Genomic DNA, 12,012 nt, shown 5'->3' on the forward strand with positions numbered 1-12,012 from the left:
TATCACAAACTAGTCAAAACATTTACTAAATTTTATCATCGGTATAAAGACATCATTCGTAAATATGGCTCAACATGCAGACTTCTAATACGTTCAGGTATTTCACATCCAATTTTTTATGGTAATATTCTTTATAAAGCACAAAGGTGTCAGTATTCACCTCAGAAACTTACAAAACCTTTGAATAGACTTATTAAGAAGGGATATAATTACGATACTGTTGTCAAGTCATTAAAGATTGCATATTTTGGCGTTAATATTGAGTCACTGATAAGGTCTTTGCATCGGAACTAAACACATTTATTCTAAAAACAGTTGTTGGCATGACACGGGTTATGTTCTTCTCATATATGTTATGATGGTATAATACTAAACCCCTAACGGGAAGGATTGTGCCTGATGTTCATATGATGAAATCATAATCTTTCAGTCAGTTTAGTTGAAGTCTGGAGCTGGCATGTCAGTTAACTGCTAGTAGTCTGTTGTTATTTATGTATTATTGTCATTTTGTTTATTTTCTTTGGTTACATCTTCTGACATCAGACTCGGATTTCTCTTGAACTGAATTTTAATGTGCGTATTGTTATGCGTTTACTTTACTACATTGGTTAGAGGTATAGGGGGAGGGTTGAGATCTCACAAACATGTTTAACCCCGCCGCATTTTTGCGCCTGTCCCAAGTCAGGAGCCTCTGGCCTTTGTTAGTCTTGTATTATTTTAATTTTTGTTTCTTGTGTACAATTGGGAAATTAGTATGGCGTTCATTATCACTGGACTAGTATATATTTGTTTAGGGGCCAGCTGAAGGACGCCTCCGGGTGCGGGAATTTCTCGCTACATTGAAGACCTGTTGGTGACCCTCTGCTGTTGTTTTTTATTTGGGCGGGTTGTTGTCTCTTTGACACATTCCCCATTTCCATTCTCAATTTTATATACCGTTTTGTTTTGATTGAATTAAACTCCCATAAAATTATCTCTAGTAAATGTTTTTGAATAAATTTAATTAATTATTGTTGAGATTTTTTTCATAAAATATTTATTGAACATTTTTACTGATATTGAACTGAAAATATTTCAGTTCTATTTACCGTTATTGTTTTGATAATCATTTCAATGCAACTAATGTGTGAGCAGAGTGTGTATATTATTTTGTAAAGGTCACTGTATATTTCTCGGCTTGAGGTCAATTCGTTTACCTTGTAGCTATTTAGCCGCAGGTGTGAGTTCAAGCGTACACAGGTATAAATGTTGTTATTTGGAAAGGATAAACAGAAAGGATTAGAAAGAGTATGCTGTCACGATGTTAATACACTAAGATTTAATACACGATGAGAATAAAGATACAATAATTAAATTGTGTAAATTAATTGAAAATAAAATTCAGATTCGTAATTCCGAAAGTGTATAAAAATAAAAGGAAACAATTTTTGATTACTTTCTTAGCGGCAATTGGCGTAAAGATTCAAATATGAAGCAAAAAATAGTAGTTTTAATCTTTTATAAAAACTAAATGCAATATTACCCAATTTGATATACCATTGTACATCTGTTTGATATCATTGACTTTACCGGAATTTCTTAACTTGTATTCAAATCTGGCTGTGTTTAAATGCTAATAAAACTATTGCAATTTTAAAGTTTTTAATTGACAAAAAAATACAACATACAACATGCATGATTTTTTTTTAGTTTCTTTTTAACATTTTATTCTTACATAATTAAATTCATTTGACAATCATTTACACGAACTTTTTGTGAAAAGAATATCAATTATCTAAGCTAAGGCATTATTTCTTTTGAGGATTTTTGAGGATTTTTGAGGATTTTTTTTAAAATTCTATGATAATATTTGTGCAATGTTGAACATGATAGCCGTCATTAATCCAAATAAGTAATACAGTAGTTGTAATAAAAGTTATATTTTAGTCATGCATAACTGATATTGACGAATTTATAATAGTTCGTCCATACATCGTTGTTCTTGAAACAATCATTATTAGTATACATGTAAGTTTCCTGACGTATAAGAGCCATTGAGGATGAGCTCCAGAGAAATCAGACTAGTGGCGTTTCGTTCGTTTGTTTGTTGGGAAAGGAGAGGAAATGCAACCGCTTGTACAGATAAACGACAGAATTACCATACAAGCATTTATAGTCAACACAATCAGAAAGAGTTCCCATCGTTAGACAGGGAATATGAAGGCTTCCAAGAATGAGCAAGTGACATGTCTAACTCTGAACAGTTAGAAAACAGACTATCGACATCGACTGCTTGTTCTTAATATTTGAAACTGTATGCATATATATACGTATACGTTTATGATATATATAGTGATGAGTTCTTGCGTCTGACAAAAACTAAATTCCTTCATGGTTATATCTTGCCATACGTTTATATTGGTTTGTAAGGTGATTACTCACAATCGTTATTTGAGATGTAGATTCATTTCAATACAGAAATTTCGTCTATATATTTCACAAGTGTATAACACGGAGAAGCTCTGAAGGTCCATTACTCCCATTTTGTTTGGGTGTGAACCATCGATGTTTACAGCAATATCACAGAATAAGATGATAATGGTAGAAAGAACTATGGGCGTCATGTGGCAAATATTACATGCATATCGGACAATGAGTTGTCAATCTGTATGAAAAGATTTCCAATACAACCATATTATTGAGAAGGAATGTTTACATGCTATACTCTCGTACTAGTATTACAGGGTTCTTGTGGCGTTCACCTTAGACACACATCTTTTTAACGATGTTTAAAAAAAAGACAGAACCAATTTAATGTCATATTTCCCTATTTTTTAAATATAACTAAAAGTCTTTTATCTGACAAGAATACCCCTATTTAGCGAACAAGTAATTTATTCTTTTTTCTGTTATTGAATACCAAGAAAGAAAATAAATCCCGAAATTAATTTGAAACTTTGATACTCAAAAGTTTCCCAGCAAAATATTCACATTCCCTGGGGATAATTAGTGTTCGTCCAGTGGCATATATAACAATTGTGATGACAAATTACTTCCTTTGTTCGAGAACAATCTTATTGAAATATAAATCTGTGATTTTACTAGGTCCACAGCTTCAATGAACCAAAGCAAAAGTTATACATCGACCTGTATTTAAATCAAATTGGTTCTCTTCTTCTTCTGGTATACAATAGTCTATCGACATTCGATGATTACATACTGTTGGCATACGTGGACTAGTCTATTTACAACACTTTTACCCCTATTTATTCAAAATATATGTTTTTTTCTTATGTTCAATGTATACATGTATATATTTTAAATTGCGCTATAGTTCCGTAACTTTCTATCCAGTCGTATAAACGAATCGTCGGCAAGTGCGTACATTTTTTTAAATCAATATTTCTGGTCTGTTCCAATCTGTCCTTCACTATTGACAATGACTATATATTACATTTTCCCAAATTCACCCTTGGAAAAAATATTTAAATAGATTTTAATTTCATCAAATCTTATTTTTTGGGTATTATTTATATGTTTATGAATTATATTCTTTACACCAGAAATGTTATTTATAAACAAGCGTATGAGTTTAGTAATGACAAGTAAGACAGAGTTACAAGTATATTATTCATCTGATAGTTCAAAATGGAAAGTTATAAGTTATAAGTTATCAGCCGTGTACACTGATCAATACCTGCAGAAGTGAAACGATACATGAACTTGCAAGCCCGACAGGAAATCGCTTGAATACCTGGACGTGTCACCTCACACCCCTCACAATACCTTTGGAAGTAATACCTTTAGCCATGCTGGTGATCAGATGAGGGAAGATCAAAATATATTTGTTTATTACTTTAAAGAATTATGAACAAATTAGATTTTCGAAAACAATTTTCACGGAACACTTATTTATGATTTCACCTAATTCCAATATCAACAGTTTAAAAACAACAGACCATGGTAATTTAAAAAAAGTAAGAATATTTTTCGTATCAAGTTAGTTAGTCGGATAAAACAACCGTACGATTGACAAGATATCGACACGCAATTACGACTACATCGGTTACTGTAGTTTTGTTTCTTTGTGGTTTATAGACATATCGTTTTTATTAATTGGGAAAGAAGACAAAATGGCGGATCGCAGAGAATTGATACTCTAAATTTAAAATCGATGGTGATCGCTTATCTAGCGGAATAAAACTTTGATATCTATGAATTTGAGCATTTTTATACAGAATGAACATAATATCAATTTTTGATTTTTTTGCGAAGTTTCCCTTTAAACTTTCTCATTTCTGTGATGGAATAGCAAATGATGGTCAAATGTTCATCATCAGCAGTTCGGAGAAAAGTACAGTGGTAAATCTGAGAAATAAGTCACATACAATATTAGAAGGAGTAAGAGCAAATTGTGTTGCATTATTCCAAGGAAATATCTATGGTTCACTTCGTAAGGCAAAGCAGGTCAACTGTTATACTAGTACGGGAGAATCTCTCTGGACATTTCAGAATCAAGACATTGTCAGTCCAAGAGAACTTGCATTAGACAAGAATGGCTTTGTTTATATAGCTTCTTCTGGAAACAACAGTATTGTGGTAGTATCACCACATGGTAAAACCTGTAAGACAATACTATCAGAGGCTGATGGAATCAATCAACCTCATGCAATAGACATCAACAAAGAAACAGGAATGATGATAGTGTCTAGTAAAGTTAAGAATGATAGTAATGGCAAATTATATGGAACAGCTTATGTTTATAAAATCTGAGTTGTGATATTTTTCAATCTGCAAATAAATTTTTATAGAAACTCTCGTGTTTTCTGTAAATGCTAGTAATAATTCATCTTATTTATGTGTCTCTGCACCCCAACCTTACCCTCTTTTATAACAAATATACATACACAAATAAATAGTTTGTATAAAGTCTTAAGTTATTACACAATGTTGACTGATTTACCCCTATTTTTTTTCCTATCATATCTGTTTGTTTTGTTCATACATCCTTGTCAATATAATGAAATTTTATGCACTGTCATATCAGTGAGAGATTTAGCTAGGTATAAAACCAGGTATAATCCACCTTTTTTTACGTAAGAAAATGTCTGTACCAAGTCAGGAATATAAAAGTTGCTATCCATTTGTTATGTGTTTGGGCTTTTGATTTTGCCATTTGCATAGGAAATTTCTGTTTAGCATTTTTCTTGGAGTTTAGTATTCTTATTTTTCTCAGTATTTAACATCACATATGCAAAAAGTTTGGTTTGAATGCAAAATCCCCCCCTCCCCCCCCCCCCCCCCCCCCCCCCAGTTAATCATCAGGAAAGAATACAAAATAGCAAATGAGGGTATGCATTCCCCCCAACAAGGTGATATAGGATTGCTAAGTCATGCTGCCACAACTTTCAACCCAACACGATACTGCACCAATAAAAACTGAAACAGGTCTTATAAGTAAAGAGGCATTTTAAGGCGGAAAGATGGCTTTATCAGAGTGGAAAGTTGCATCAAACTTGATCTACAGATTTGAATAAATATTAAAAATAAAATAAACACTTACAATCTATAGCTGCTGAATGTGTGTTGCTGGTTGCTATGGAAACTACGTTATAGCGTACTAATGGTTTTACTGTGCTGAAGGTGTATTTACATGGGATATCATAACTCTGGAAAATAAAATAATTACATAATAGCATAACTCTGGTATATAAAATATACATACAATATCATAAATCTGGAATATAAAATACACATACAATATCATAAATCTGGAATATAAAATATACATACAATATCATAAATCTGGAATATAAAATATACATACAATATCATAAATCTGGAATATAAAATATACACAGGTTATCATAACTTTAGAATATAAAATGTATATGGGATATCATAACTTTAGAATATATATGCATGCAGGATATCATAACTTTTGATATCAATATACAATTAATATAACATAAAAAAATATATATATACAGGATACCGTAGAAAGGCTTGTATAGTCTGTGGTTTTATTCTCCAAAACTGGACCTTCCAGAGGGGGTGCGGACTATAGAGTACAATAAGTAAGAAATAAGAGAACAAGTTAGTTCAATTTCGCGGGCGAGGTGGTTTGTTTACTTTCCGCAATCTTTTTTATTAAAATTGTAGAGGGCACTCTCATCATTTTTCAAACTAATAATTTTAACTCATCCTTATTAATAAGTTATTTCTATTCAATATCAAATTAATACTGATAAATATAACAAGAGTGCACATGCTGAAATGTCTCGCCTTCTTTACTAATCATTGATATTATGTTGATAGTCGTAAGTATAAAGCTTTATTAAAAACTGTCACATAAACTTATTAACCAAGATAACTAAACAAAGACCAATGAACCATGAAAATGAGGTCAAGGTCAGATGAACCATGCCAGACAGACATGTACAGCTAACAATGCTTCCATACAACAAATATAGTTGACCTATTACTTATAGTTTAAGAAAAATAGACCAAAACACAAAAACTTAACACTGAGGAATGAAAAGTGAAAATGAGGTCGAGGTCAAATAAAACCTGCGTGACTGACATAAAGATCATAAAATATTTCCATACACCAAATATAGTTGACCTATGACATATAGTATTAGATAGAAAGACCAAAACTCAAAAACTTAACTTTGACCACTCAACCAAGAAAATGAGGTCAAGGTCAGATGACATCTGCCCGCTAGACATGTACACCTTACAATCATTCCATACAACAAATATAGTTGATCTATTGCATAAAGTATGAGAAAAACAGGCCAAAACACAAAAACTTAACTATAACCACTGAACCATGAAAATGAGGTCAAGGTTGAATGACACTTGCAGTCCTTCCATACACTGAATATACTACACCGAATATACTAGTTCTATTGCTTATACATGTAGTATCTGAGATATGGACTTGACCACCAAAACTTAACCTTGTTCACTGATCCATGAAATGAGGTCGAGGTCAAGTGAAAACTGTCTGACAGGCATGAGGACCTTGCAAGGTATGCACATACCAAATATAATTACCCTATTACTTATAATAAGAGAGAATTCAACATTACAAAAAATCTGAACTTTTTTTTCAAGTGGTCACTGAACCATGAAAATGAGGTCAAGGACATTTGACATGTAACTGACGGAAACTTCGTAACATGAGGCATCTATATACAAAGTATGAAGCATCCAGGTCTTCCACCTTCTAAAATATAAAGCTTTTAAAAAGTTAGCTAATGCCGCCGCCGCGGATCACTATCCCTTTGTCGAGCTTTCTGCAACAAAAGTTGCAGGCTCGACAAAAACTAAACCTTTCATTTCAAATTTATCGTTTCTTTTCAATGCATTGGTTGAAATAAACTGGTATCTGCTTGTCTGATTGAAATGATACAAACATAGTAAAAAAGACAACAGTAAACAAGCTTAGAATTTGTAATCTACAAAATGCAATCGGTTATTGTTCATTCCGTTTTGGTGTTTCATACTGACTAATATGGTTTGTATTAGTTGTATTAGCTTAAGAACCTTGAAACATAAATGTTATAGGTATATTAAAGGCTGTTTCACAAAAAGATGAAACTGTTTTACTTTCAAAGTCGTATTATAGTGATATCTGTCATGTACAGATTTCGATTCTCACCGGTTAATTTCTTCTTTTACACATGCTTTTTAAACTTCCTGTTTAAACATACACAAGTTTCTAAATTGTTTTTTAAGTGAATTAAACTTGTTTTAACAATCATGAAGCGTTCTAGAATCATTTAAAAGCAGTTTCAGCTTCTGTTTGATGATGGAAAACAGGTTTTCCCAAGAAAATACCGCAAACGATCGCACAGGATTTGAAATTACCGGAGTTTCATTAGACCTTTTCTAACAGTTACAAAAAGTTTTTTTTCCTAAAATTTCGTGGGGAGAAGTAGGTGAGGACAATGTACCAGTGCAAACTATACAAGCCTTTCTACGGTATATATCACAAGTCTGTAATAAAAAAATACTTAAAATATTATGGTACAATACTTTTGGAATCATAAAACATTCTTAAGGCAAAATGACAGGATATCAAATAGGGGAAATTTAAGACTCAAATCCTTAAAAACACCTAGCAATAGAAATATGGTGCTTTAATTGATTTTTTTTTTTACCTCAAAGTGAAAACATAACAATTTACTGCCAATTGGGTAAAATTTTATTTGTGCATTTTATATTGCAATTGTCAAATCGACAAAAATGTCAGATTAATTATTGTGAATTCTAGAAATACCACAATATTGTGGAAATCAAAAATCAGGGTCTTTTTGAGTTGCAAAACATTTTTTCTATTGTAATTTTCACAATAAAAATTGTGCTAAAATTTCTAAATAGCAATAAATATCAATTTTCCTTGTGCTTCAAAACCTTCAGACACAAAAATTACTAAAAATAGATTTTATAAATCCAATTATTACCTGTTTTCTCTTCCGTAGTCCAGACATTTCTGAATTAAATCCTAGAATATTATGTTCATTGCTACCACAGGCCAGAACACGACCAGTTGTTGTAATTAGAAATGTCCCTTCACTGCCCCCTAGTACATGCTTAATGAAATGCTTTCCTGGGGTTTTCACCTTTAAATAAAAAGAAACAAATGTGCATTGGATAATTATAAGTGAACATATTTTGATGTTCAGTAGTTGTTGTTTCTTTATGTGGTTCATAAGTGTTTCTCATTATTTATATAGATTAGACCGTTGGTTTTCCTGTTTGAATGATTTTACACAAGTAATTTTTGGGAGCTTTTTATAGCTTGCTGTTCAGTGTGAGCCAAGGCTCTGTATTGAAGACTACTTTGACCTATCATGGTTTACATTTATAAATTGTAAATTGGATTGAGAGTTGTCTCATTGGCACTCATATCGCATCTTCCTATATACTATTTGTTTTTTTATGTGTGTATACTACATACATTTTATAATGTAATTTTGAAAACTTACTTGAGTTTTAATGTTAGAAAGCTAATGTACAAATATTGAAAGAAGAATGTAATCATTTTATAATACTTTTTTATTGCTATTTTACAAAATTTTCCTTTGATTTTACGGACTGATAATTTCCTTTCTCAGCACAGTAGAGTGATATGAAAAATTATTGCTAGAAACTAAGGTCCCATGTGCTGGTTGTCAATGAAATTAACGTCTTGATAGGTAAAATAGCGATAAACAGATTATTATTGGTCATCTCAACTTGCTTGCTTTTCTCACTTTCGCCATACCAACTCAAGCGAGAAAATCTAAATAGCAATGAGTTGAGCGATGAGGAACTTAAATCAAAGAAAATACTACTCAAAATACAAAAATCTCATTGCAATCTTTATCAAATAATTTTTTACCTTTTGAGGTGAAAAGTGGTCATCTTCACTGTTTAAACCAAGTCGACCTAAAAAAATTAAAACAAATATTATTATTATTAAATATCTTCATATTTTTGTGACTGTAATTGTGAAAATATAAAATGTTGAACTATCAAAATAGCATACCAAATTTATAATTGTAATAGATATGTTTTGTAACATACTATAAAATTTCCAAACACCTGATCTGTTGACTTCAAAGTTTCAAATAGGAAGAGTGTCATAATCCATGCAACTTAAAAGAGCTTTTGACACAAAAAGGGCACAATGAAAGGTAAAAACATTGACATTCTTGAACTTGTTTCCCAATAATATTTTCTGTCAATTTTCTGATGCCCTTTTTTCAGCCTCAATAAGCTTGCTTGCATTATTCATGAAATCAAAAAGCAATTTTATCAATCTCTATCAACATTTTTTTAATTAACTGTAATATTTTAATCTTCTAAAAGAACATTATAGGCTACTTTCCTTAAAATTTCCTAATCTCCTAGAGAAAGATAATAACATCTGTCGAAAGAAATTCTTACTTGCATATGATAAAGAGGAGATAACTCCTTACCTACCAAATCCTAACACAATTCCTACTGTACAAGTCTCAATACACCTGTACCTGAAACAAATGTACTAGACAGCTATCTCAAGAGCCCACCTGTGGTAAGTATTCAACTAACCCAACTGTCCTTATCCCCATATATAACCCATTTATTTGTGAGGGCAATTAAAGAGAGGACAACTCTGTTTCTTGTCAAACTTGTTTAATTCTAACATGTTAACATTTCTTTGTAAAGGTCACACACAGATTGTCAACAGCATACAAAACAAAGAGGATATAACTCTATGAGAATTCTAAAAGAAACAAAAAACTGGCACATGTAATGAATACATATATCTCTATGTGAGGGCCTTACTATGGTTGTAAGCACTACATTTCTAAAGAGCGGATGTCAATTTTCTACCTCTCAAAAAGTAATTTTCAAAACAGAGATCTCCTTCCGTTTTAAGGAACAAGGAGTGTTTGCCTCATTACTTACTAAATATCATGTAATAGTAGAAATTTGCCTGCATTGCAAGGTCATAGGGGAGCACATGTTTGTAACTTTCCAAATCTGTTGCCCAAGTAGATATTTTCTTCCTTAGCAAGGTATTAGAGAGAGCTAACTGTGAAACTTACCAAAATATTATGCCCATGGAGACAATTGATTGCATTAGAAAATACAAGGGAACACTTACTTTTTAGCTTCCCAAATTTAATGCTCAGGTAAATAACTGATACCAATTCGTAGACCTCACATCATATAAAGGGGAATAACTCTTATCAAATATATTTACCATGTAGATCTGCTTTCTTGTAAGATACTCACAACAGACAAAGGGGCATAACTCTAGTTACTTACCAAACTCTCCACATCCCCATGTATAGACGTCTTCTTCCTTAGTAAGTGCCACACAAGGGGACATAACTCTATTTACTTACCAAACTCTCCACATCCCCATGTATAAACATCTCCTTCCTTAGTAAGTGCCACACAGTGGTTGTCCCCACAGGATATTTCTTCAACAGGTCTGCTGCTGAAGTAGTTTATTGGTATTAGAGAAAGTACAGAATCACCTTCCTCATTGTCAACACCAAGGCAGCCATAATAATCTGACCCACTAGCATATACCTGGCCTTCATCTGCATGAAAAAACAAAAATGTCTAATCATGCATGTAAACCAAAATACATCAAAACAACATAAGGTTCTGAAGAAAGTAATTGGCAAGTTCTTGTAGCATATTGGAAACATACTGATCAACCAATCAAATAGATGATGTACTAAAACATTAAGATTTTTGTTGTTCTTGATGGAGAATCTATCTTATCAAAATCCCAATTTCTACATTTTAAATTCCCCATAATTCATTTTGTGAAAGTTCTAAGGGAACTCCATGGTTTATGCGGTGTTAGACAAAGCAGTGACTGGGATTTCATACACATTTTTTGGAAACAACTGAACTGATTTTTTTTTATTAAAAACAGCAAATATTTTAAAATAATTTACTATAAATGTATATCCTGTAAGGTTTAAAAATATTGGAAAAACATGGGGGTTACAGACCATATATTTTTAATGCATGGCCATGGAAAAATCCAGAGTCTGTTTTTTTTCATACGAATAAAACATTTCCTGAATCCTAATTAATCATACTTTTTTTGTTAATCATTAATCACAATACCGTTAATGATGGCACTATCTTTGTACCTGTAACAGCGAGTGTAAAGTCCTCTCCACAAGCTGCCTGAATAAAACCTGCTCCAGTTGGTCCTTCAACTTTCTGTGGGGCTTTGTATGCAGATTTGTTACCCTGACCTAACTGTCCTACAATCTCTGTTCCACCCTGTACATTCTGAAAAAATATAAGATATTTCTAATGGTTATCAATGGGTTCATCCTATACATATAAATTAGGCTGTTAGTTTCTCAATTGAATAGTTTTTCATGTTTGGGCATTTTATATTTTATACAGTATGGGTTTTCTCATGGTCTAAGGATGTACATTTTCCCATGTGATTACATCTACTTCAATTAAACTTTATTGGATAGTTGTATTATTGGCAATCACACCACATCTCTTTTT

At 32.1% G+C, this 12,012-nt stretch overlaps 1 protein-coding gene across 2 annotated transcripts in view; it reads right to left on the minus strand.

Annotated features, from left to right (window-relative positions):
- LOC143069416 (serine/threonine-protein kinase Nek9-like) overlaps positions 1-12,012 on the minus strand; it is a 109,389-nt gene that overhangs the window by 80,267 nt on the left and 17,110 nt on the right. For both annotated transcript variants that reach the window (XM_076244033.1, XM_076244034.1), the window contains exons 12-16: positions 11,637-11,781; positions 10,869-11,069; positions 9,374-9,420; positions 8,454-8,612; positions 5,543-5,648 (exon numbers count right to left, since the gene is read on the minus strand). In XM_076244033.1, the coding sequence (XP_076100148.1) occupies positions 5,543-5,648; positions 8,454-8,612; positions 9,374-9,420; positions 10,869-11,069; positions 11,637-11,781 (658 nt within the window). The remainder of the gene's footprint in view (positions 1-5,542; positions 5,649-8,453; positions 8,613-9,373; positions 9,421-10,868; positions 11,070-11,636; positions 11,782-12,012) is intronic.

Source organism: Mytilus galloprovincialis, chromosome 3, assembly GCF_965363235.1.
Source record: "Mytilus galloprovincialis chromosome 3, xbMytGall1.hap1.1, whole genome shotgun sequence".
Lineage (NCBI taxonomy): Eukaryota > Metazoa > Mollusca > Bivalvia > Mytilida > Mytilidae > Mytilus > Mytilus galloprovincialis.